Source organism: Emys orbicularis, chromosome 1 (assembly GCF_028017835.1).
Source record: "Emys orbicularis isolate rEmyOrb1 chromosome 1, rEmyOrb1.hap1, whole genome shotgun sequence".
Taxonomy (NCBI): Eukaryota; Metazoa; Chordata; order Testudines; family Emydidae; genus Emys; species Emys orbicularis.
The window spans coordinates 362,032,616-362,059,237 of record NC_088683.1 but is presented as its reverse complement, the minus strand read 5'-3'; the positions used below and the strand labels follow the sequence as shown (position 1 = coordinate 362,059,237).

At 56.0% G+C, this 26,622-nt stretch overlaps 1 protein-coding gene across 1 annotated transcript in view; it reads left to right on the top strand.

Annotated features, from left to right (window-relative positions):
• The window catches only part of PDE2A (phosphodiesterase 2A), a 380,786-nt gene that overhangs the window by 90,831 nt on the left and 263,333 nt on the right, over nt 1-26,622 (top strand). The window contains exon 2 of the mRNA XM_065409992.1: nt 12,333-12,393. Within this exon, the coding sequence (XP_065266064.1) occupies nt 12,333-12,393 (61 nt within the window). The remainder of the gene's footprint in view (nt 1-12,332; nt 12,394-26,622) is intronic.

The following is a 26,622-nucleotide window of genomic DNA, read 5'->3' as shown; positions in this document are numbered from 1 at the left end:
GTATAAAGGAATCCCCTTCTTGCGACATTCGAAACCCCAGGGGCTAGTCAGTAATACCCAATGAGGAGTGCAACGAGGCCGATGTCCCGCATCACCCACTTGCATCCTTACACGGTTACAATTTCCATGGAGAGCTAATGGTGGGAGATGGGGTTACCCACGAGGGTCCTGCCCTGCCACTGGCATGCCTAGTGAATCTGATGGTCAAGAACTCGAGCGCTCCTGTCTCTGTTGCGTGTCTGTGTTACTACTCTCCCCCAGGAGGGCATACCCCTCCCTTCCTTGCGAAGAAAATCAGACATAGTAGACTAGAGGCAAAGGGGACCAACAGCTGAGGGGAAAAGAGGAAGTCCCTGGTGAGTTACAGTGAGTGTTTCTGAAAGGCACCAAATTCTGACTGAGAGGTTACCTGGATTTTAACTTAGATTTTACCCAAGGTGAGTTTACCTATTCCGGGTAGGGAGGTTACCCCGTGCACTGCTGGGGGTCCCTGTTCGGGCCCCAATCTGCTGTAGCCTGATCTATAGATTATGAATAAAAATTCCCAGTTATCACTTTGAGGGCTGACAGGTTCTAGACCCAAGATCAGGCCTGGTATTATTAAAATTATTATATAGTTGGGACCCCCGATGTGCACAGGTGCAACACATCTTCACCAGTGGCCCTCACTCTGGCCCCTCCCAAGGGCTACATCTCTCTCCCCTACTGCCCTGGGAGGCCACTTTTATAAGATGTTACGCTGATGTTACCATGTCTAATGCATATTCACTAGGGGTTTCTCCCCTCTTCTTTATTTGTGTTTACTCCCCTTACCAATCGTAAGGTGTCCTTCTATAGGTTAGTGTATTTATGATTTCACCCCGTTATCATATAGGTCAATTCGTTGCCATGGCACTCTGGCGGTCGGATGTTCAGTCCAAAACCTTCCAGAAGCTGGGGTCAGTTCGTGTTCTGTGGTTGGCTGATGTCATTATGGACAAATTCCCCCTACACTCTGCTTCCAGTTCCCCCAAACTTATGAGTGACCTAAATTTATCTGTGCCAAAGTTCTAGGCCTCAAGCCTCAGGCTCACTGCTGGAGCCAATGTCTGACAGGATACAAGCCTGCAGGTTCCTTGCATTACTGCTGAATATAATAAAGCGGAATATAATGCAAAGCAGTGACTATAATAGAGGTAAGCTGGCCCACTGGGCTACCATTTCCCACTCTGTGCATCACAAGGAAGTGAAAAGCTGGGGGCTGTCCCCTGCTCCGATATTATTAGTTCATAGAGATGGATCCAAACCCCAGTGTCACACACCGTAGGGGTCAGGCTGTCCTCTCACTTACACTACAGCAGTTCCACTGGCTTGAGGCTACTTGCTGCTGATTTACCCTCATATGAGAGGAGATCTCCGGGGTGCTGGAAATCTGGCTTCAGAGCCTGGGACCCTCCCTGCTCCTCAGAGGTCTGTAGCTGATGTTGTCCATTTGAGCAGGCCGGCGGATCAGGGAGTTCTCCGCTCTCTGTGCTGATGGGCAGGGGCAAAGCTCTGGAGACATCCAAGAACTGCTCTGGAGACATCAGCGGCAAGGAGCCCCTGCTTTCGTTCCGACCCACCTGCAGAGATTTCCTGGGGACGGGAACTATGAGCCCCCTCTTCTTCACTGAGGCAACTTTTAGCCGCCTACAGCTCCGGTTCGAGTCGTGCCAGCTGCATTTGCGCAGAGTGAGGTCGCCCGCTGGGTCATGGGGCCCTGCTAGCCAGACAAGGCCTGTCACTGGGTAGCAGGCAGTATTGCCCCTCCTTATAAGTGCCAGGGGGCAGGAGGACACTGTCCTTACCTGTACCGCCCCGCCCCTCGGTCCCCAGGCCACAGTTCTGTGATCAACACCTAGTTGTGGTCATTGGATGTCACGCGTCAGGAACATTGGGCGGATCCACTGAGGTATCAGGAAGGAATCTCCCTACAATGTCTAGCACTGCACCATGGTCCATGTGTCTCGTAGGAGATTTTCACCTTCTTCTTCTTCAGATGGCAGAGGTAGATGTAGAGCAACAACTATCATTTTACATAATTTTAATTTTAAGCCAGATAATTGAGTCTGGAGTAGTAGAGTGTATTGTTGTGATGAACAGAACATCAGAACGGCGAGACTGGGTCAGACCAAAGGTCCATCTAGCCCAGTAGCCTGTCTTCGACAGTGCCAATGCCAGGTGCCCCAGAGGGAATGAACAGAACAGGGAATCATCCAGTGATCCATCCCCTGTCACTCAGTCCCAGCTTCTGGCTCCTTTGTATTTGTGAATCAGGCATTGAGTCATTATCTGTTCCCTGGTCTGTTCTGGGTGACCACAGGGAGAGTTTTTAAGTTTCCATTTGTGCAGAAAGTATCCACATCTGCCATGGTTTGTGCGGATGCGATTTAGGGTTGCCCATGAGCTTTGTGGAAGACTGACGCCAGAGATCTTCCACGTCGGGTCTTTCACAAGGGGTTTGTTTGTGACTTCTTGTGAGTTCCATTCGGCTTTCCAAGCTTCACCACGGTTGAAGTCGCATTGTCTTAAGCATGTCTTCCTCTTAAGCATGGGGTATTGGTCACCGCTGGAGGCAGGATACGGGATCAGCTGGACCAATGACCTGATCTGGTTCAAAGAATAATACCAGAAGCGGCTGCTTAATGTGTACGCATGCCACTGCCCTCTATGTCTGGAACTGGAATCGCTCAGCTGTGTGTCATAGGCCCTGTACTGCTAACAGTGATTCTCCTTTAACTCCAGTGGCAGAGGCCTGTGGTTCTGAGCAGGAAGAACTGGGTTCCATCTCTTCTGGTGCCATGAGCTCTTAGGCCTGGTCTACACTAACCCCCAAATTCGAACTAAGGTACGCAACTTCAGCTACGTGAATAACGTAGCTGAAGTCGACATACCTTAGTTCGAACTTACCGCGGTTCAGACGCGGTCCACACGCGGCAGGCAGGCTCCCCGTCGACTCCGCGGTACTCCTCTCGCCGAGCTGGAGTACCGCAGTCGACGGCGAGCGCTTCCGGGATCGATTTATCGCGTCCAGACCAGACGCGATAAATCGAATCCGGAACTTCAATTGCCAGCTGTCGAACTACCGCGGTAGTGTAGACCTGGCCTAAACACTACTCAGTGATTCCAAGGCCAGAAGGGATCACTATGATCACCCAGTCTGACCTCCTGTATGACACAGGCTATAAAAAACAAAACAAAAAACCCCTCCAGGGGGCTACAGATTTTTTACAACCCTTTGCCTTCCTCCGGTGCCTTTTTAGCCAGGCTAGGCACCAGGATGTTCATCAATTAAGCATCAAAGCCTCCTTGAGAGGAAGGTGAGTAGAATTCCCATCCCCCTCTGGCTTTAGGAGCAGCAGGAACCTGCAATCTCTGAGGAGGAGCGTGTCTTCGGCTCCACTCCGGTCTCCGCTTGCTCTGCTGCTCCCGCAGCCCCCAGGATGTCACTTCCCAGCTGAGACGCCGCGGCTGGTTTCCCTGGTATTGTAATAACGAGAGCACCTCTTAATTGGGAGCAGGGGCAAATACGGTCCCAGCACGCTCCGAGTCCCAAGCCGAGGCATCAAATCCTGATCCAGGCAGGCATTAGATCCGCTCTGCGGGCACAGCTGCAGCGTCAGACCCTCGAACTGCCCTTCTGCCGGCAGACGACTGGGGCCAGGGCGAGTGGACAGTCTCCTTGGCTGCATTCCCCAGAGTCCAGACCAGGTTAATTGGCTCTGGAACCTCCTTCCTGCCAGGAGGTTTCCCGGCTACGTGCACCAGGGTTGCTGCCCCCGCCCCCCTGGCACTGTTTGGGAGGGCGTGGGAGTGGGGAGATGCTATTAATGCTTGAGGACAGTGAGGGGCTGATAAAACGCCCTGCATAAGCCAGCCAGGTTCCCCATGCAGCCCACTCCATGGTTGGTTCTGCTGGATCTCAAAGCACGTGGCAGACGTTAGCCCCTGGAGAGCTGGTTCAGTGTTATCCCGGGGCTGGAGCAGAAACTGAGGCACAGCGGGATTAAGGACCTGATCCTGACAGGGGCTGAGCACTGAATGCGGAGAGGGGGAGCACCGCTCCAGGCTGGCCCACATGGCCGAGCAGGGATTAGAGCCCAGCCTCCCGACTCTAACCACTAGCTGGTACTGCCGCAGCCCAGCCAGGCTCTGGGTATGGCTCCACCGCGTTACACTTGCAGGCAGGATTTTCACGCCCCTTTCCCAAGTCCCTGAGCGTGTGTGTGTGTGTGTGTGTGTGTGTGTGTGTGTGTGTGTGTGTGTGTGTGTGTGAAATCCCAGGTTTTGCTCAGGTTGGAGTATAACCAACATGTGTGAGTTGCAACCTCACGTTGCCAGGGGGGTTAATGGCGCCCTCCTGAGGAGTGGGACATGAGCAATGTCTTGTCTTTGATGGTGCATGAATGCCGGGAGCTGATGACCCCAGAGTCTACCCAGCCCCACAGCCGGCTCGGCTCCAGTGCCCGGCAGTGATGCTGCCGGCACAGGCGAATGCCTGCCTGGCATTTGTGCCGAGGGTTAAGTGACTGGCTGGCCGTGGCACAGCATTAAAGGCAACGCAGGCAGGGGTGGTGGATCAAAGGGGGGCAGGCGCCCATCAGTTGGGAGCGCAGAGGGTTGGGGTAGAGGAGGGATCCGTGCGTTACCTGTGCTGGCACCTGGGTCCCCGTGTCGCTAGCAGGGCACGGTGGACAGTTGTGGGGGACACCCAGCAATGCGGGGGAGCCCTAGGCAGCAGCTGCTGCTGTCTGACAGGCAGTGGGGAAGGCCAGTTTGACGAGGACATGTAAGTGGAGCTGATGACAGTAAGAACTAGAGCTGAAGCGGGAAGCTCTTTCCCTGAGGGCCGGATAGCCGCCCGCTATCATGTATTCCTGAGGCCCTCCAGGGAGTCCGGCCTTGCAATGTTTCCACCCCGATCCTCACAGCAAGAGGACCTGGTTAATGTCAGAGGTAGTGAAGCCCCTCGGTGCTCAGCGGGAATAGAGCACTGCTCCTCCGGGAGCACTTCTCTTCAGGGCCGGCTCCAGGGTTTTTGCCGCCCCAAGTGGGGGGGGGGGGGAAGCCGCGATTGCGATCGGCGGCAGCTCCACCGCACCGCTTTCTTTTTTGGCGGCAATTCGGCGGCACGTCCTTCCCTCCGAGAGGGACTGAGGGACCCGCCGCCGAAGAGCCCGACGTGCCGCCCCTTCCCCTTGGCCGCCCCAAGCACCTGCTTGCTGAGCTGGTGCCTGGAGCCGGCCCAGCTTCTCTTGTGTCAGCCCCTCGGCGCCGGGCTGCTTGGAGCCGAGGGATGCTCAGAAGGGGAAACTCGATGGAGGCAAAACTCCCCGTTCTGGGCTACTAACCTACACATAGTCCCTCGGCCTGTGTGCGGGGAGGGGAGGGAAGGCTAGTGGGTGTGGTGCTGCCTTCCCGGCCTCATTCCTTCTGATCCCACCCAGACCCCAAAGCGGGGGGCCCTGCGGGGTGTTAAATGCATGCCTCTGGAGGGGCCCTGCTGGGGCATGGCGCTAAAGGAGTGGCTGTCTCCCCGACACATCAAGCCCGGGGAAGGGACCCCTTGGCATCTGCTGTCCCTGCTCCGTGAGGCAGAAGTCCCCAGCGGATGAGGGTCTGTTCTGTCCTGCCCCCATGATGGCGGCGTCCGAGCATGTGACATGGCTAACCTCTGTCGTGTGTAGTTCATTCTCTCTCCCATCCTCTCCCGGGGGGGACCTGTGTGCGCAGGGGAGGGTTTTCTCACCAGGTACACCTGGGTCTGTGTTTGGTGGTGGGGAGGGGAAGAAACGTGCCTTGTCCTTGGAGCGGAAGGTGGTGAGGTTCGGGGCGGATCTTAGGTCCTGCGGGAGTTCGTGTGGGACCAGCCCCCGTGTCTGGCACAAACGAACTTTATCCTGAGGGCAGAAAGTCCCACTGAGTCTGACGAGCCAAGTTGTCAGCCGCAGTTCTCCTCCGTGAGCTTCCAGCTCTTTCAGGGATCCTGGACCCCGGCCACTGAGCACGTGGAAGGGAAGGCTGGAGACCTTGGATTTGACAGCCAGGCTCCTGGAGGGCCTCCCGTGGGCCAAGTGCTCATTGTGTGGCAAAGAGTTTCCTCTGCGCGGTGTTCAGTTTCCTGAGTTTCAGTTTCTTGGGCCGGGTCTTTGTGCAAGTCACTACATCAGCTGGCTTGAGAACAATCAAATGACCTATGCAAAGAGCATCGGATGGAACCCCCTCCCCCCCCGCATCGGCGCCTGGATGAGTACTGCTACGAGCGCTTTCAACAGAATTCGTGCCTTCGGCTAGTTAACCGCTAGCCGTGACGTAGCGCTTCCGAGTCAAATGAGCAAAACCCCAAAGCAGATGGGGATCTAAACAATCAATACAACAAACCCATTGAATCCTAGAAGCCGCAGCTCCCGGCGCCGCGTTGTTAGATAACCATGCAAATGGAGATGGCTTGGCTGGAGCGTTCGGCATCCGTTTCCAGTTCTGGAACAGCTGGCTGCCGCACGCACCGAGCGTTGTCATTATGGAGATGGAATGCAGGTGAAAAGTTCATCAAGCTGTTTATTCCAGGGCTTGGGGCCACCTTCTGTTCGCCGTCCTCCTGCGGGACAGCACAAATAGTGCCGCTAAATCTGATGGGACGGCTCGGGGTGTATCAGGGCCTGGGCCCTGGGGGAGCAGGGAGGATTATGGGATGGTGACAGCAGGAAGCAGCATGGTCCAGTGCAACCCCTTCCTCTCACTTCATGAACTTGGGTCAGTCCTCTCCCTAGTCCGTGCCTCAGTTTCCCCCATCTTGCCCAGAGACCCTCTACTAAGATCAGAGTCCCATTGTGCTAGCTGCTGCTCATACACATAACGGGAGACACTCTCTTTCCTGAGGCTTTTACAGTCTGAATAGATCGGACAAACGATGTAGCACTAGAGCGTCACACATTTCATTGCTTCTGCAAGCCAAGGGCTCGCTCAGTGGTTTGAGCAGTGGTTTGCTAAACCCAGGGCTGTGAGTTCAATCCTTGAGGGGGCTGCTTGGGCATCTGGGGCAAAATCAGTACTTGGTCCTGCTAGTGAAGACAGGGGGTTGGACTTGATGATCTTTCAAGGTCCCTTCCAGTTCTAGGAGATAGGATATCTTTGTTTATTTAAAAAAAAAGGTATATCTCCATATATTTATTTTTATATTTACCCCAATGAGAGACAGCAGCTCATTAAGCTGCTGCCCCTGATGCACACAGTCAACAGGAGGTGGCGCCAGAGAGTTCCCACCACAGGCCTCATTTTTCTCTCACTAATCTGGTTTTTCCCTTTTTCCGCTTTTCACCCCAGTCAATAGGGTTCTGCCCAGTGGTGCCTAGAGCAGCCCTGGGAAGTTTGGAATTGATTGGCTGCAGCATTATTGTATTTCAGAGCAGGCACAGAGGTCAGGGTGAAACCTTACTTTGCTCAGCCAGTTATCCCTGCTGTCCTGAGGTGGAACTGAGGCACAGGGAGATCAGTGACTTGGCCAAGGTCATCCAGGGTGACCAGATGTCCCGATTTTATTGGGACAGTCCCGATATTCGGGGCTTTTTCTTATATAGGCGCCTATTACCCCCCACTCCCTGTCCCGATTTTTCACACTTGCTATCTGGTCGCCCTAGCCAGGAGTCAGGCGGGTTAAGGGGCAGTCCCCATCAGGGGTCAAAGTTCACCCAAAAGGACTGATCACTGGCAGATTCGGTCCAAGGAGAAGGTACGGCGCGGCGGCTGGCGGGGTCAGGAGGGTCCGAGCAGCAGCTAGCAGGCAGTGTCATAAGGAGGTGGGAGAAAACTTGTTCATCTTAGCCTCTAAGGATAGAACAAGAAGCAATGGGCTTAAACTGCAGCCAGGGAGGTTTATGTTAGACATTAGGAAAGAGTTCCTAACTGTCAGGGTGGTTAAACACTGGAATAAATTGCCTAGGGAGGTTGTGGAATCTCCATCTCTGGAGATATTTAAGAGTAGGTTAGATAAATGTCTATCAGGGATGGTCTAGACAGTATTTGATGGGACTGGACTCGATGACCTCTCGAGGTCCCTTCCAGTCCTAGAGTCAGGGCCGGCTCCAGGGTTTTGGCCGCCCCAAGCAGCCAAAACAAAAAATAAAACAAAACAAAAAAAAGCCGCGATCACGATCGCGATCTGCGGCGGCAATTCGGCGGGAGGTCCTTCGCTCCCAGGTGGAGTGAGGGACCGTCCGCCGAATTGCCGCCGGATACCTGGACGTGCCGCCCCTCTCCGGAGTGGCCGCCCCAAGCACCTGCTTGACAAGTTGGTGCCTGGAGCCGGCCCTGCCTAGAGTCTATGAATCTATGAATCTATGAATGGCTAGCCAAGGCCAGAATGGAAGCAGGAGGTTTATATCTATAGTGGCCAGTGATCAGGGCCACACGACCATGTGGCCTATCAGGAAGTGGGTGGTGGCGCCCCGGAAACCGGCCAACCCACGTCTGTGAGTTCCCTGGTAACCTAATGCAGAAGTGGGACACAATGGCGAAGGTTACTTCCCGAAACCCCCTGGGTCTGGGGTGCTGGGGGACCACAGTCAAGGTGGGAAGGTGGGGCAGAGCTGGCAACTGAATCCAAAACGCCTGGCTCCCAGCGGTAACCAAAAGACCACCCTTGTGCGATCAGTCAGGGTTCGTTATTGGTGCGGCTGTAGGACACGTGGTGGTGTTTCCCGAGCCCTGCTCGCTTTTTCTAAACTTTTGTCCCAAACACATTTTGAAATCAAACAAATCTGGGCCCAGATTTTGCTTTGTGCCAATATCCATAGCAACGAGCCATCATAGGCCTAAAGTGAGGCCACAGGGGGTAGGAGGATAGCTACCTTCAAAGGCCAGTCAGTAGTTGTTGGGGAGTAATTTTACCCCGTTATTTACCTATAGTAATAACACTCCCAGACCTCATGGGGGTGTTGTGTGGATGCTCATTGTGTTTGGTCATATCTCCCCCTAGTGGCTGTCTATAGCATTACAATAGCCTACTAGTGGCTTACAGCTAGAGGAATTATTCCTTTAGCTCAAGTGGTAGATGCTTTGACTTGAGCGCTGGAGGTTTGAGGTTCGCTGGCCCTGTATACGAATAGCCCTAGGGTTGTTGCTCTGAGTACTGGGTATCAACACTATATAGTGCAGCCATATAGTGAGCGGGATGGGGAGACAGACATTAAAGCAATGGCTTGTACATGGTAATCAGGAGTCAGCACACATACGGAGAGCCTGGTAACTGGATCCATATTTCAAAGCAAAGCCAAACAACCGCTGGAGGTGAAGAGCAGCACACCTGAAATCAAACCCTCCTGCCGCTGATTTATTTATTGATCGGCTCCTTCGCGGCCTGCCCGGGGCTTTTCCCAGGGACACGGATCACTTTATTAAAACCTACGCGCGGCAGCTCTTTGAACATTTTTCTGCGGCTGTGCCCTGGTGGTCCCCACGTCGGGAGCGATCTTGTCAAAGCAAAGGAAGGACAGATGCTAGTCAACTTTTCAAACATGCACAAAGGGCCCCGGCAGCAGGAAAGCCGAATTAAGGATTCTCTTTCGGCATGGAGTTTTTCTGCTAACGCGCCGTGATTTGGAAGGCAAAGTTATTGGTGCGGGGGAACTTCTGCAAAAGGCTGGTGATTTTTTTACATTGCTTCAGTATAGTACAGCGGTCACGGAGTGCGTGTGTGTAGGGGGCGGGGTGTTTCTGATCTTGGGAGTCTGATCTAGTTCAACTGCTTCAATCAATGAACTACGATATGTGTTCCACCAGTGCCGCCAGGGTCCGACTGAGATCAGGGCTTGATTGTGCGAGGCACTGTTGTGCGAGCCCCAGCCCCTAGGAGCTTACAGCAGAAGCAGATAGAGGGCTGGAGAAGGGGAGGATCGCGATCCCCATGTCACAGACAGGAGGCAGCTGATGCCCAGAGTGACGACGTGTCTTGCTCAGGGCCATACGGGGAGTCTGTGCAGAGTTGCAAGGGCGGCTCTATGTTTTTTGCTGCCCCAAGCACGGCAGTCAGGCAGCCTTTGACGGCATGCCTGCGGGTGATCTGCCGTTCCCTTGGCTTCAGCATACCTGCCGCTGAATTGCCGCGGAAACCGCGGGACCGGCGGACCTCCTGCAGGCATGCCGCCTGACTGCCACCCTCACAGCAACCGGCAGGCTGCCCCCCGCGGCTTGCCACCCCAGGCACGCACTTGCTGCGCTGGTGCCTGGAGCTGCCCCTGCAGAGTTGGGATCTGAGCTGTGTGGGCTGCTCTGTTGGGCGGGTGAGGGGCAGGTTGCTTTGTGTGTGACGTGCTCAGGAGGGGGGTGTGGCGAGTTGACCAATGGGGGGGCATGTAACTGATCCTGTCTGAGAGCTCCCCGTCCCACGCCCTCTCCCCATGCAAGGTGATGTGTGGATGACCCAATCCCTGGGCAGGGTGGAAGCCTGCCGTCCAGGCCCGGCCCTCTCCCCACTGATTGTCAAGGGGAGGCTGCTCTGAGCTTCTCCAAACCCCAGGATTGGTCAGCCCCCCACTGGGCGTGAATAAACAGGTAGATACTAGTGATGGCTGGTGCCTGAGCTGCTGCATGGCTGGCGGCTTGGCCCAGCTCTGCCCTTGTTTGGCTTGTTCACAGGCGAGCAGGAAAGTGAGAGAATTCACCTTCCCTCCAGTTCTCATGTGTTACTTGTGGCAGGGAGTTCCACAGGCTAATTGTATAGACCACACAGGGCCGCCCGGGGGGGGGGGGCAAGTGGGGCAATTTGCCCCAAGCCCTGCAGGGGCCCCCACGAGAATATAGTATTCTATAATATTGCAACTTTTTTTTATGGAAGGAGCCCCCAAAATTGCTTTGCCACAGGCCCCCTGAATCCTCTGGGTGGCCCTGAGACCACATCCCAAGGGATGCTGCTGGAATCCATGGGGCTGCTCGCCTGAATAAGGCGAGCCCTTAGCAGGGTTTCCTCATGGGTACATCCTTGGGCCCTGCACACCGGGTGGGGTTAAAGTCCAAGGCTCTGCTGGAGCCTGCCCTAACCACCCATGGCCCAGCAGGATCCACTCTCCGGCTTCACCCACTAACCAGAGCAGAGCCTCAAGCAATGCCCCAGATCCTCCAGGCAGGGGAAAGTCACACTTTGTGGCTTGGGGCCCTCTCTCATTTTAAGCTGGTTCCAGGAGGCACTAAGGGTACATCTACACTACCCGCCGGATCAGTGGGTAGCGATCGATCTATCGGGGATCGATTTATCGTGTGTAGTGTAGACGCGATAAATCGATCCCCCATCGCTCTCCCGTCGACTGCTGAACTCCAGTTCGGTGAGAGGCGGAAGCAAAGTCGACGGGGGAGCCGCGGGCATTGATCCCGCGCCGCAAGGACGCAAAGTAAGTAATTTTAATTCGATCTAAGATACGTCGACTTCAGCGACGCTATTCTCGTAGCTGAAGTTGTGTATCCTAGATCGATCCACCCTGTAGTGTAGACCAGGCCTAAGGGAGGGCAGCCTGCCCTAGTGGCACCCAGATCCCCGGCAGGCCCTACCGCTTTCTGCCCCCTATGCCTAGCGGGACAAGAGGAAGGCTGGCAGTGGCACCGGACTAGGCCCGAGACTTGGGTTCGATTCCTAGCTCTGCTACAGACTCCGTCGATGAACTGGGGCAAGTCATTTAACGTCTCTGGGCCTCGGTTCCCCAGCTGCGTTCTTTTCCCGGCACTACCGCTGTCATAGCACATTGCAATGTAGTGGCTGTGAGTGTGTGTGCATGGGGCCCTCTAGCAGCTAAGGATAAAGGATCTACTACTGCTAACAGCTGAGGGATCCTTCTTTAGCTGGAGATGGGGGGGGGGGTTAGAGGTGAGGGACCAGGGATCTAAGCCTGGCTCCCCCATCTCTCTGGGGCCTGGGTGTGCAGCATGGCTGGAGCCCGCTGGGTGATTGCATTCCCCGCTCCACCAGCCCATGCCCTGGCTGACTGGGAAACGGAAGGCTCTGGGCGCTGGCCTGGCTCCCTCCTGCAGGTGCTTAGGACCCAGAGGACCCCTCTCCTTGCATTCCCCTTGCCAGTGCCTGCAGCCGCTCCAGCGCCGGGCTCTGCCTGCCCCCGGGACAGCCCTGCTGCGCCCGGCCCCGGCGCTTTGGGGAGCAGGTGTGGATGCGAAGCCAAGCCCCTGGCAGCGGCGGGGAGGGAGGCGAGGGGAGGGGCGGCAGCGGAGCTAGGACGGGCCTTGGCCGAGGAGGGAGACAAGCGGAGCCGGCCCGGGAGCAGCATGGTCCTGATCCTGCCCCACATACTCATTGCGGTTGTTCAATTTTTTAGACGGGGCCAGCAGGTTTTCCTGAAGGCGGAGGAGACGCTGCCCAGCTCCGAGGCGCTACAGGTAGGAGCCGCTCCCCCCCCCCACCCGCGCCCCGCTGGGGCTCTCGGGCCGGCGAGCCCAGGGCGGTGCTGGGTGGGGGGGTCCTCGAGGGGACAGGCTGGGGGTGGGCTCGCATCCAGCGGGCACCGGGCTCTCTCCTCCTTCGGGCTTTTCCCTTCTCTCTCTCTCTCCTTTTCCTTCTCTTTCCTCCCTCTTTCTTTCAACCTCTCCCCCTCCCCTCTCTCTAGTTCGTGTTCTTTCTTTCTCTCTCTCCCTCCTTCTTCTGTCTCTTTTCTCCCTCCTCTTTCTCCTCTCTTTCCTCCCTCTTTCTTTCAACCTCGTCCCCTTCTCTCTCTCCATTTCTTTTCCTTTTCCTCTCCTCCCCTCTCTTTTTCCTTCCCTCCCCTCCTTCATTCTCCTTTTCCTTCTCTCTTTTCTCCCACCTCTCTCTCTCTCCTTTCAATCTCTCTTCCTTCTCTCTCGCCTTCTTTCATTTTCTCTCTCCACTTTCCTTATCTTTTTCTTTCTCAGTCGTTCCCCTTCTCTCTCCCCCCCCATCCTTTCCGCTCTCTCTTTCTCTCTCTCGTTCCCTTCCTCACAAGCTCTTTCCACCTTTCGCTCTTCTCCCTCATTCATTCTTCCCCCTTGGCTGGCGGCGATCGGGGCCGGGGGGAAGCGGACCGTGGGTGTCTCTCGCTAGCCGGAGCAGCCCGCGCCCTGCTCGCTGGAGCGGGGTGAACTTTCCGTCGCTCCCCGGTTGTCCGCTTAGCGCCGGGGGGGTCCCGGTTCCAGCGATCGGCGGGGCCGGGCCGGGGGTGCGGGGCGGAGCCCCCCGGGGGCAGGGGCCCCGCGACACGCCAGGGGAAGCTGGGGCGCGCTGGGGGAGGGAGGGTCCGGTGGGACGGGTCTGCGGCTGCTTTGCACCGGGGCTGACCCTGCGCCGCCCGCTGGGTTTGCTCCGAGCAGAGACCCGCGGAAAACCGGCGCAAACTTCCGCCCAGTCACCGCGGGCGGTTCTCACCCCGGGCGGGTTCCCCCGGCCTTGCCGGGTGGGCAAAGCAGAGCGGGGCCCTCTGCAGTGCTTTGGGGTGGGCTCAGCACCCCCAGCTCATCCCCCTTTGGTGCCAGCTGGGGGGGGGGGGGTCCTGGTTCTCGCAGCCCGAACCCTGCCCCCGTCACGCCGCGAAGTAACTAACCCGCGCTCCGGCTCCGGCTCCGAACAATGGCAGGTTGCGCCTGTTTATTTTTACCCAGCCGTTTTATTGCCCTGCCGAGCGCTGCCTGATACGGTAACGTGCCAGGCACTTCCTGGGCAACCGCAGGGAGCCAACTTCTGGGGCTGGGGCTGCGGAGAACAGCCAGGGATGGCCCCATCCCCCCCAGCGCCTCCACATCCTCCTGGCCACCACCCCGGGGAGGGGGGTTATTATAGTCCTGTTTTATAGCTGGAGAGTTTGGGCAGAGAGAACCAGACCTGGAGCTGGGGAGGGGGAATTCTCAGGAGACAGGCTCCAGCTAATCCCCCAGAAACCAAGTAGCAGCCAGGTCCCAGTACATCCCTCTTGGGGGCCAGGGGCATATTGAGGCTGCCAACCCAGGTGCTACCCTCTCTATGTAACATGCTCCCTGATCAGAGCTAGCCCTCCACCTGGAAATCACACGCCCAGCTCCAAGTGTCAACGTAGCCAATGTGGCTTGGCCCAGGTCACAGAGGAAGTCTGTGGCAGACCATAAACGTGAACCAAGATCCATTGCCTAGTGCTCTAACCCCTGGCCTCTCTATCCTCCCATGGCTGATACCTCTTGCTCTCTGGTAGTTTCTGGTTAACACTAAATTTGAGACCCCCCTGGCAGAGGGCAAGGAAGGGCAGCCTTGTGGTGAAGGCATAGGGTGGGAGTATTGTTCAGGTCCTGTCTCTGACACAGACTCCCCGCAGGACCTTGGGACAGTCACTTAATGCCCCCCGTGTCTCAGTTGCACCATCTGTAAAATGGGGATAAGATTGCTTACCAGCCTGGCTGGGAGGCTTGGTCTGTTAATCCTCCAGTGGAAGCTGACAGTGAAGTGTAAAGGGTTATTATGACGACTGTAGCAGTATGTCCCCCAAATACCTGATGTCGCAATTTTTCCTGTGTTGCAGATTGTGGAGGGGGCCGGTGGCGTGTAAGGCCTCAGAGGGAATTGCTCTGGCCAAATCATGAAATCCATATTTGTATTACAGTAGCGCTTAGCTGACCCAGCGGAGACCAGGGCCCCAGCACTGAGCGAACACACGATAAGTGACAGCCCCTGCCCTAGAGTGGTTGCAATCTAAATAGACCAGATGGGCAAAGGAAAGTCCATTATCCCCATTTTGCAGATGAGGAACTGAGGCACAGAGAGGCCACAGTCCAGATCCTCAAAGGTATTTAGGCACCTAACTCCCCTTTGAGGATTTGGGCCAAAGGGAGTCTGTGGCAAGGCTGGAAATTTTAACCCACATCTCCTGAGGTCCAGTCAGGCCCCTGAGCCTAGTAAGATACTGGGAAAGCCAAACACCACAGACTTGTGCTACTACCTGACAACCTGGAAATGAAACTGACTATACACAAACTGAAACTGACCGTTCTAGTTCCACCATCCTTGCTGAGGGTGATGCAAACTGCAGGCGAAGAGCATCCCTACGTCGGATTGAAAACAAATCCAGTCAGTTTTTAAAAGCTCAGGTGTCATTAATATCATACAGGCTGGGAATTCTCTCAATACTCTCCTATGGTGTTTCTTATACCCTCAGAACATGACTCAAGTGGTGCATAGGTCTCATGTAGGATCTCTCTATGGAGGAACTCCACCCTCCAAATTTGATCTGGAAAGTGTCCCCTCGCTGCCCTGCTTTCTTAGCAGTGACGCTGGGCAGTGACGGGGTTTGTTAGCCAGAGATTTGTTCAGGGCCCATGTGCTCTGGGCGACTTTTCCGCACGCAGGATGGGACCTGGCAGCGTTAATCAAGAGCCCACGAATGCAGGAAGGGGAATGAGCTGAACAAGGCTGAAAGGCAATAACCGGAGACAAAAACGTGGTCTGCAAATAGCCGAGGGCAACGGCAGATTGATTTGTGATTGGAAAAGAGGGAAACACATTTATTTCCCTCTTAATGAAAAATGGCTGGTGATAGGATGTTTAACACAAACCACTGTGCAAAGAGCACTTGGGGCTTGTCTAATACCCACCCAGCTGCATGGGGGTGGGTCGCAGTCACGGTGCTGGCCTAGGTGTTCTGCTTTGGCAGAGGGCGCTAGAGCGCAGGAAGGGCTGTGTGTCGCTCCCTGCTGGCCCGTTGAAGGAACAGCCTTTGCGGGCAGCAGGGGAGCGGTAGCCAGCCCTCAGTGCTGGATGGGAGACAGAACCTCTGAGAGGGAATAAAGGCAGGATAGGTGAGACGGAGGATGATCCAGTGGTTTGGGTGTGAGCTCGCCGCGTAGGAGACCCGGGTTTAAGTCCTGCTCTGCTGCAGGCTCCCTGTGTGACCGTGGGTAAGTAATTCAGTCTCTCTGTGCCTCAGTTTCCTACCTGTGCTATGGGCATGATAGCACTGCCCTGCCTGGCAGGGGCTTGGGGAGGCTATTACGTTAAAGAGTGGGAGGTGCTCAGATACCGCAGTAAAGGGGGGGGGGTGTCATATAAGTACCATCGATAGTAATAAAGAGAAAAAACGGGGGATCCCAGATCATTCTCCTCATAGACACTCTGGTCCCACTCGAGTCAATGGCAAAGCTCCTTCCGAGCTCAGTGGGCATGGGGGTTGGCCCTGACTGCCCAGGTCTGCAAAAACTCTTCCTTGTGCATGGGCTTGACTCCTGCTATCCTAGGCCTAGTAACACGGAGTTACTGGGATGGTCACACAATGACTCCTGGGGGCTAAGAATCCCTTGAAGTTAAGCACATGGTGGGGGAAGGGATAGCTCAGTGGTTTGAGCATTGGCCTGCTAAACCCAGGGTTGTGAGCTCAATCCTTGAGGGATCTGGGGCAAAAATCTGTCTGGGGATTGGTCCTGCTTTGAGCAGGGGGTTGGACTAGATACCTTCTGAGGTCCCTTCCAACCCTGCTATTCTATGGTTCTATGAGCCTGACCCATGCTGAGGAGCCAGTCATTCCTCTGGCTGGCCCACGGGGTCGGTGTGAGCCAGGGTGGCAGGATCTAGCCCTCTGCAAATTGTAGCAAAATCAACAGCTGGGTTGGCTCCGTGGGCACTGGGAGGCAGTGTGGAGCTGCGGACAGGGTCCAAGACTAGCAGGCAGGTCTGTTCCCATCTCTGCTGAGTGGCCTTGGGCTAGTCACTTTCTCTCCCCGGGTCTTGTCAGTCAGTGGGACATAGAAAGCGCTTTGAGAGCTGGGGGTGAAAGAGCGAAATATTAATCCTGCCTGGGCCCCAGAGGGCACCTAATGAGGCGTCGTCCATTGCAGGCTCAGGCCAGTAGAGATTAGCAAACGCTGGCAGGCACAATATCTCCTGTGAGGCTGGGGACAGTCTGAACTTTAAAGCAATCAGTTACCCCGCAAGGCTCAATCCCTGTGCCGTTCATTGGGACCCAGCTCCACTGAAGGCAGTGAATAAGGACTGTAGGATCGGACTCTGCAGGCCTGACCCAAAGCCCGTTAAAGTCAATGAAAAAGCTTCCGTTGATTTCAGTGGCTTTTGGCTCCGACCCTGCTATGCCCCTGACTACTCCTACAAGCACAGAGGAGGTGTGGGAGCCAGGCTCGCATGCCTGGGCCCTGAGGTGGAATGGGCAGTAGAGAACGGGGTGGATTCCGTTCTGTTTGTTGTAGGTGTTGTGTCTGCAGGGCCGGCGCTTCCACTTCACGACCCTAGGCAGTTGCCTAGGGTGGCAGGATTTGGGGGGCGGCATTTTGCCGCTCTCGGCAGAAATTCGGCGGCGGGAGGTCCTTCCGCTCCGGGTCTTCAGGGGAAATTCGGCGGCGGGTCCTTCACTCACTCCGCGACCTGCCGCCGAAGTGCCCCGAAGACGCGGAGCGGAAGGACCCCCGCCGCCGAATGCTCAGATGAGCGCTGCCGCCTAGGGCGGCAAAAACCCTGGCGCCGCTCCTGTGTGTCTGTAGTGCCGGAGGTTGGCATTGCCGCGGTCTGATCCTTGTAAGCACTAATTGGCGCGTACAGTAATTGCAGGTCACTCCTTGGCCCTGTACTTACCCCTCCTCCCCCCGGCCTGAGGAAGGGGAGGCCCCGCCCTGCAAGGCCTCACTCACATAAACATTTCAGTAGCAGCTCTCCTGAGAAAGGACTGCAGGCTCAGTTACCTGCCTGCCTCGTAACTCCGTTGGTGTAGATGCAAGCGGGGTGCCCTGGATGGCACGGTTCAGGCTGGGAAAGGTCAGTGCCAGCACAGAAGGATCATTCCAGCAAGCAATGGGACGTTTCCTCTGGGTTTAAGTGGCCTCCACCTGCTTCTGGGAGAAGCCCTGGCACTGTGACTTTTGGGGTAGGCACAGGGATGTGCTGGCAGTATTGGGCAAGGCGGCTGGGGTAGATGGAGCATCCCAAGTTAGGCCGGACAATAACACGGTGGCACGGCTGTGGTCACCACTGAGGGGAGGGTAACAGGAGTACAATCGACACAGCGAGGCCAGGCTAAGCAGCTGCTCTCGCCGCAGCTGGAAAGGGAGATATGACTGGGGGGGGGGGGGGCGGAGACGTGGCTGAAAACAGTGAGCTTCCGAGTTCCCTCGCATGTGGTTTGCTTGCTAGACAGCGCGGGGTGTCCCTCTGGTGTGTCCCTCCCCCGCCCCTTCGCCGGGTGGACCCCATGCGCTCCAGGCTCCGATCAGCTCGCCGGTGACAGCACAGCCGCCTGGAACAGCCTCTGCCTCTGAGGTCGCCCGCGGCTGCGGAGAAGTGAGATTCCTGCAGGGGACTGGAGGAAGTGGGTAGGACGGCCCCGGCTCCTGCAGACAGAGCACATCCACTCACAGCCTCGGCGAGCTGCCCTGTCCAGAGATCCCTGCGACCATCTCGGGGGCTGGTGATGGGCTTGGAAGATGGAGAACATCCAGGACAGTGTAAGGCCAAAAAACCCTTCACTTTTTATTATTAATGCCGAGGGCAGTTCCTGAAATTCCTAGTCCCTGCCCAGCCCCTGATCATTTGTCTTTCCCTGTGGTCTCACCCTGGATTGTTAGTTCCCGGCTTTCTTCTGCACTTTTCTCTTCTCTTCTACTCCCTCTTTCTTTCTTTCCCCTCCTTTCTCGTGCTTTCCCTTCTCTCTCTTCCTCGTCTATTTCCTCCTCCTCTCCTTCCTCTGTTCTTTCTCTCATCCTTGTGCGGATGACTCTCAGTTGTGTCCAGGCGGCTGCTTTTTCTGCATTCTTTCCCTCCCCCCCCCCCCCCCCCCCGTGCTCTGCGTGTGTGTTGGTGTGAGCTTGTGTGTGTCACACGCACCCCTTCCAAGTTGCGTAGCCATCAGGTGTTTGTGTGAGTGTCGGTCAGAGAATCTTCTGCAGGAGACTTTGGAGGCAGCTCCTCACCTGGTGTAAATCAGAATTGAAAGCAAGGGAGCCCTGTTGATTTATACCAGCTGAGGATCTGGTCTTTTTCCCCTGCGGGGGCTTTGTTACACTGCTTTTTTAGGCTCTTTCGGCTCATGTGCCAAAACTATTTGAACATACCCGAGATCCCCCATTGAGATGCATGCTGCAGCCCAGGCAGAACCAGCCACAGGTTCTGAGCTGCCATCTCCCTGGGTGTATCAGATCTCAGGCTTCAGGGCGTGAGCTGATCGTGTCGGGGTCAGGAAGGGATTGTCCGCAACGCCGTTGGGCTCTTGGCTAGGGGTGTTTGGGGTGGGAAGACCACATTCCTCGGCAGCGCTGGGGTTAGCCACTGCTGGGGGCCGGTCTGATCTGCTGCGCTCTTCACTGTATGTTGTCCCGGAGCCTCTCACAGCCCAGGATGGGAGCACTCCCCTGCAGAGCAGGAAACATTGTCTGTATTCAGAAGGCAACAGTGAAACCAGCGAGAGGCTAGGGCCCGATCCTACTTCCGTGCGAGTCAGTGGCCAAACCCCAGTGTGAGCAGGACCTTAAACTTCTAGTGTCTCTGTTCCCTAAGACTTGCTGAAGGCCCTTCCTGGCCTGCCTGCTGTCGGCTCGCTGAACCCTTTCTACCAGCCCCCCCTGCAGGGAATGAAGCCCCCCACCCCCATCCCACCAGGCAGCAAACTGGACCCCCTCCCATGAAAGGTGGGACTGAAATTTCACCTGGGCACTAAGTTTGCATGGAGCCTTTGTCAGTAAATACAGACAGTCTGAGGAGACAGAGGGCCTATTCCCAGCCCCCGCTTTTGCAGGGAGATCAGCTCCCCCACCGCGAAGCGCAGCATCTGTCTGAGGTTTGCAGTTTGGGGGTGTGTGGGAAATGCTGCCCTCTGCCCCCAAATTACACCGATGTTAAAAAGTGGGGCTCCCTGGTTTGGGTGCCGGTGGACCCTCCACTTCTACAAAGGCTCCGGCGTTCTTGCTGCACACACTATCTTAGCCTTAGTTGGGGTCGACATTTGGACAGGGGGAGAGCCAGCACCTCCATGAAATCCACTATGGACCTGGCTGTCGCCAGTTGATTGTACGTGGACGACGCCCGGACATTAGGAGCATAGGAGTTGACAGCCTGGATCAGTCCCAAGGTCCATCCAGCCCAGTCTCCGGTCTCTGACTGGCCAGTGCCAGGTGCTTCAGAGGAAGTGGCAAGAAATTCCAGAGCAGGCCGATGTGGGATCATTTGCCTCCCTCTTTGAATCCTGCTAAATTCTTGGCCTCCGTGGCATCCTGTGGCGGTGAGTTCCACAGGCCAATTACAAGGCAGCATTGCATTTGTAGCCATTTTGAATTTGCCACCTTTCCGTTTCATTGTGCTTGTGTTTGAGACAGAAGAGAAGCACTGGATTGTTCTGTGTTCGTACAGGGCCTAGCACAGTTGGTCCTGGGCCATGACTCTTAAGCATTATTGCAAAGTTTGTAGGTAGATCAGAAAGGAACGAGTGTGTGGAAAACAGGGAAAGAGGGAGGGGGAGGAAGAGCTTTTTTATAGCACTCTCCTTTGAAGCATTACTGGTGCATACTCAGTATCTATTGATCTGCTTTTATTTCTTTGTGTGTGTGTTGCAAAGAGAGGGGAAGGAAGATAGCGCACGAGAAATAACTGAGAGCTGCTGAAGGGGAAAGAGGAAATGAACCCAAAGGCGGCTACTGTACAGAAGCAAACAATGCCAGCCGCGCTGATCTCCTTCAGATAACAAAACCTGGCCAGCGCTCTGCGTAGTGCAGACGTTCATTTGTTTGTAGGCATCACGTGTCTGCAGGCTGCAGCGTGCCAGGCACTTTCCTGGGACAGAGGAAATAAAAGTGGCCCAAGGAGTTAAGGGCCGTGGATCAAGACAGCAGTGCTGATTTCTTAATGATCTGGGCACACACAGCGCTCTCCTTTGGAGCGGGGTGACCTGGGGAGGAGGCGAAGGGGCGTGTACGTACGTGTGTGTGTGAGAAACAGAGGGTCCATTTGGTTGACTGACGGTGACGTTATCCATAATCACCCACCGTATGGGTTTCGAACCATCCATCGTGAAACTGACCAGGCTTTATCTCAGCAACGATATGGAAATCGACTAGCCTGTCTCACCCGCTGCCCAGCTTATGAATCGGTTTCCAGCTAGTCAGCAGGTGGCTCGCTCCCGAGAGAGCGCGGCAGGATGGAGCGAACAAATGTCGTGGCCCTGAAGGCCGGTGACGTGGCGCCAGCGCTGTAACAGGTGGCTAAGGGCTATGTAGCACGCGTTGCCGATAAGAGGGGTGGGAGATCCAGGCCTTTGATTTCTCTCTCGACGCTCCTTCTTAGGACCAAAGGGGGAAGGCAGTGCAGCGTGGCAGACTCCTAGTAAATGCCCTTTGCTGCTTTGGTCTTGAAGAACATGCCACGGTTCGGCTCGGTGCCGGGTCCGGTGTGTGTGGTTAGACATAGACATAGAGATGGGGAAGTGGGGGGCAGCGAAAACACCTTGAGCACCACCCTTCCCCCAAACACGGGTGATCCTTAGAGATATCCTGATGAGCCCTGCGGAGAAGCGATCTCTTGGTGGAGGGAAGGGACGTGGCGGTGTCTACGGGTGCCCCCCAAAACATGGGCTGGGAAATCACCCCACCCTTGCCTTTGATGTGGTGTTGGAACGTGAACAAGGGGTTCCCTGCTGGCTCAAAATCATCCTAGCGGCTTGCCAGGCCCCTGCTGGCTGTGCCTAACAGTTTACAGGGGGCTAAATCCTGATCGAGTTACTCCACCGCACCCCCTTTGACTTCAATGTGAGTAAGCGTAACACACCCCCTGCTAGGTCAGCAGCAAGATGGGAACCTGGGATTCCCAACCCTAAGAGTCTGGGCATCTGCCACTTGAGCTGAAGGAGTAACTCCGCTGGCTAGTGCCAGTAGTAGGCTCTTAGCCGCGTCTATGTCCCAGCCGTGCATGGGACACATCACAACGTAGCCAGTGTGAGTTACATCGGGACTGAATGAACCCTGGGGAGGACGGAGTTCCAGCCCCAGATCCAGCAGTTGATTCTCAGTAATAAATGCCCATGACTCCATTTGCATCTGCCTTGGTGGTGGCGTGGAGGGGGCCTCTGGCTGTGGCTGGCCCCGCTGTTATAGGCGAGGCTGCAGGAGCACACCTAGGTTGCCAGGGGCTGCGTTTTGGATGCCTCTGAGCTTGGGCAACATCACGGTGCATCAAGCGTGGAGGGGTGTGATCGCACCGCTCCAGCACCTCCACTTAGTTCTACACCAGCAATACCACCTGCTGGTTTAAGAAAAGTCCCGGGCCAAGCGTTGGCTGGGCTGCACACCGGGAAGCTTTGTGCCGTGAGCCGAGTGACCAGACCACCAGGAAGCAGGGCCAGCTGGCAGGGCGAGATGGGGGCTCAAGGGCAGAGTGTGCAGCCTGGGGTATTGCCCGGTTCGTTGGGCACCATCAGGCTGGGACCCGACAAGTGGCCTGCTCCATGGGGGTGAGTGGGAGCCAGAGCTGCCGTTTCCTGCTTTGTGCTCTTGTTAGCCCTGCACTGCCAAATCTATGTAGACAAGACAAACAAAGGGCAGGAGGGGAAACCGAGGCACGGAGCGGGGAAATGACTCGCCCAAGGTCTCACACGAGTGCGGCGGCGGAGCTGGGAATAGAAGCCAGCCTTCTACGCAGCGCCCTGCCCGTAGCACCTGCTGCCTCTGAAATGGTAGCGTAACCGTCTTTGGCATGAAAGGCACGCTAGCCCGATATTAATACTCCAGCTGCATTGGAGCTAGGCTGCAGATCGACATGGGATATGTCCTGGGCGGGGGGGGAGGGGGGAGGGCAGGGCAAATTCTTCCTGGGCGTCATCTCAGGCCTTGAAGCACGCAGCCGGAACGCCCTTGTAAATTCCACTCTAGCAGAAGCTGCTTTTGTCCATAGGAATGTCCAAGCCCATCTAGAAATATATTAAGGTCCTTGACTCCGTCTTTGATGGTGCAGAGCAGGGCAGGGTTGGCTTGTGCTGCCAGGTTATTATAACTCCTTTACTCTGGTGCATCTTGTCGGAGGATCCTAGCCTCTGCCAGGGGATGGGCTGTTCCGAAGCAGATGCCTTCGATGATTGATTCCCCACGTTAGGGAGCTAACGTATTTACCCACGGATCCACCTCCTGATCTGCCCACCCTCATTCAGAGCCCCTTATGGCCAAGCGTAAAGCAATCGCTGCGATCCTAAGGAAGCCGTTGCTTGGTCTACCAGGCAGAACCACCCGTCTGCTCCCCAGCTATTAATCTGAGGATGCTACGGCAAGAAACTTGTCTGCAGCTGGGCCTCATCACATCCGTTCTTCCTCTGTCCCCCAAATAACAGCTCGGCCCAGTCCCACTCTGCCATTGTCCTGTGCCCCCTGCTAGCAGCCCCTCTGCAATTACCTGCTGACACTGCTATCAATCAAAGCCTGGGTAAGCAGGAACTACGCTAATAGGGGATAGCGCTGCTGCTCCTGCAAGAGAGGCTGGGTCCTAGTGGAGGGCGAGGTGTGCGTCTGTCTGGAGTCAATGCACCATCCTCTCCTTGTGTTATTCCCAGCTGGAGACCCCCCCGCCTGGCTCCAGTACAGCTGTTAGGGATGCAGTGTGTCACCTTCCCATCACATGGGTGTATCCAGTTCTGGTACACTTATGGCGTTGCTTTCCCTGGCCTGGGTCTTCACGTTTCAAAAGGTCTGGCCTGCCTCCAGTGGCGGGGGCAGCGTGCCGAAGAGGGGCACCCTCTGTGCTCTCTCGCCCTTTCTCTGGCATGGCCACTTTGCTTTTCATAGGATCGTGGAAGTGTGGGGCTGGAAGGGCCCCCGAGCGGCCGTTTAACCCAGCCCCGTGTGCAGAGTCAGGGCCATGTCCACCTCAACCAGCCCTGACAGGGGTTTGTCCAGCCTGGTCTTCAAACCTCCAGCGACGGATTCCACGACCTCCCTCGGACGCCTATAGCAGAGTTTAACTTAGAGTTAGCAAGTTTTTCCTACTATCGAACCTAAATCTCCCTTGCTGCAGATTAAGCCCATTGCTTTTTGTCCGACCTTCAGTGGACATGGAGAACAATTGATCATTGTTCTCTTAATTACAGCCTTTAATGAATTTGAAGGCTGTTATTATGTCCCCCCTCAGTCTTCTTTTCTCAAGACGAGACCTGCCTGGTTTTTTTAACCTCCTCACAGCTCAGGGTTTCTCAACTTTTGCTCACATTTCTTGCTCTCCTCTGGACTTTCTCCAATTTGTCCCCATCTTTCCTAAAGCCTGGCCCCCAGACCTGGACCCAGTTCTCCAGCTGGGGCCTCGCCGGTGCCGAGCAGAGCGGGACAATGACCTCTCGTGTTTTTACATAAGACATTCCTGTTAATCCACCCCAGCGTGATACCAGTCTTTTTTGTAACAGCATCACATTGGTGGCTCGCATTCGATTTGTGCTCCACTGTAAACCCACCCTCCCACCCCCGCTCCTTTGCAGCCTAGCTGAGGTCGTTTCCCTTACCTCTAGACGACGTCATTAGACTGTAAGGTCTGTGGGGCAGGGACTGAATAATTTTGTATCTGTACAGCGCCTTGCAAAGCAGGAGCCTGGGCCGTGACTGGGGTTCCTAGGCCCTCCTGCAATGCAAACGTGAAGTGCCGACGGAAAGCAAAACCCTGCCGTGTGTAGGGGAACTCGTTACGGAAGCTGGGCAGTGCCTTCTCTTTCCTCTCCTGAGTCCAGCACTCTCCACCAGTGCCCGCTGCCTCCCAGAGCGAGGATACAGAACCCAGGTGTCCGCCTGCCAGATCTTAGCAGTAAGCCCTACACGCGCTGACCGTCCTTTTGGTACAGTCCCCTTCAGCACACACCCAGCCAGCCACAAGCGCTCGGCGGTGTGGAGCTCGGTGAAAGCGATTTCAAAGGTCACCCAAATGTTACTCCACGGTGACTAATACAATGAAATATTAACGCCCATCTCCCCCCGTGCGTTTTACAACCGTGTGTTCTTAAGGGAGCTAATTCTCCTCGGGACACTCACAGGCTGCCTTGGTGATTAGCAGGTCTGCCCTGGGATGCGTTGGGGGACAGAATTTTGTAAAGGGAAGGAGGATTGAGTGGTTGGGGAAAAGAGACCGGGAGACAGGACTCCTGGGTTCTATTCCCAGCTCTGGGTGGGAGTGTTGCTGTTACTACAGTTCGAGCAAGGGAGTGGGAGACAGGACTCCTGGGTTGCTGTTACTATAGTTTGAGCAAGGGAGTGGGAGACAGGACTCCTGGGTTCTTGTCCCAGCTCTGGGAGGGAGTGTTGCTCTTAGAAAAGACAAACAAAGGGCGGGAGGGGAAACTGAGGCACAGAGCGGGGAAATGGCCTGCCCAAGGTCACACAGGAGGTCAGCGGTGGAGCTGGGAATAGAAGCCAGCCTTCCTGACACCCCATGCAGCTCCCTGCCCATAGCACCTGCCAGGGACTGGGAGTTTGGGCTCCAGCCCTGGCATTGGGAGGGAGTGTCGTCTAGTGGTCAGAGCAGGGGAGCTGGATGTGGGGGTTCCTGGGTTCTCCTCCCAGCTCTGGGAAGGGTGCTGTTCCTGTAGTTGGAGCAGGACGCCTGGGTTCTTTCCCTTCTCCGGTTCAGAAGCACTTGGCCTTTCGGGCCATAGCCTTGCAGCAGGCGAGACTTCTGCTTTATCGCTGGCACACGTAGTAGCTGCCCCCTCCCGCCTGCTGGGAATGAATGAATGGAGATATCTTATCTCCTAGAACTGGAAGGGACCTTGAAAGGTCATCGAGTCCAGCCCCCTGCCTTCACTAGCAGGACCAAGTACTGATTTGGCCCCAGATCCCTAAGTGGCCCCCTCAAGGATTGAGCTCACAACCCTGGGTTTAGCAGGCCAATGCTCAAACCACTGAGCTATCCCATAACGGATTAGCCATCAGGCCTTATCTCCCCGCTCCTTATCTCTCCGGAGGTATGAACTGCAGCGCCACGGTGGAGGTGAGTCACTCACCAGCTGGGCGCGAGGACACCGAAAGTGAGCTAGCTCCTGCGCTCGGCCTGGCACTGCTGCAGCCTGGCACCTTCTGCTCAGCCGAGCCTTAGTGCCAGGGGGGAGGGGTGTTGCTGAAAAGGGGGCTGCCAGTTCTTTGGGTCGGGGGGGAGGCTGCTTTCTCGCTTCTTTCCCTCAGCGTGGGCCAAATTCTCCTCTCTGTTCCACCCCTCTAATCCCAGTGAGAGGAGCGCTTGGCCCCCTGACGCTGTCTGCGGAGCTCTTGCACATCCATCTGGGTAGCAGCCGCCAAGAGGAGGGCCTGGTTGTGCTAGGCGCTGCACGCACAGGTAGCGAGCGCGAGAGAGGCCTTGCGTACAACTTAGAAAGACAGAGGGGGGAAACTGAGGCACAATGCAGTGATTCACCCCAGGGCACACGCTGGTCAAGGTGGGCCCAGAACCCAGGTCTCCTGAGTCACTGCTGTGAGTCCAGGAGACCAACCTGCTTGCCTTGAGGGACGGGGCGAGCAGAGCTGGGAGGCTGAGGGTCACATGGCTGGAACGCCTGACCCTGACCCAGGTCTGCCCTGCGGCGCCGAATGGCCCTGATCCAGCCAAACTCTTAAGCACGCACTTATCGCTGGGGATCTGAGTCGGGTGGGATGGATTGGCTCGAGCTCTGAAAAGCACACGCTGGACCACGG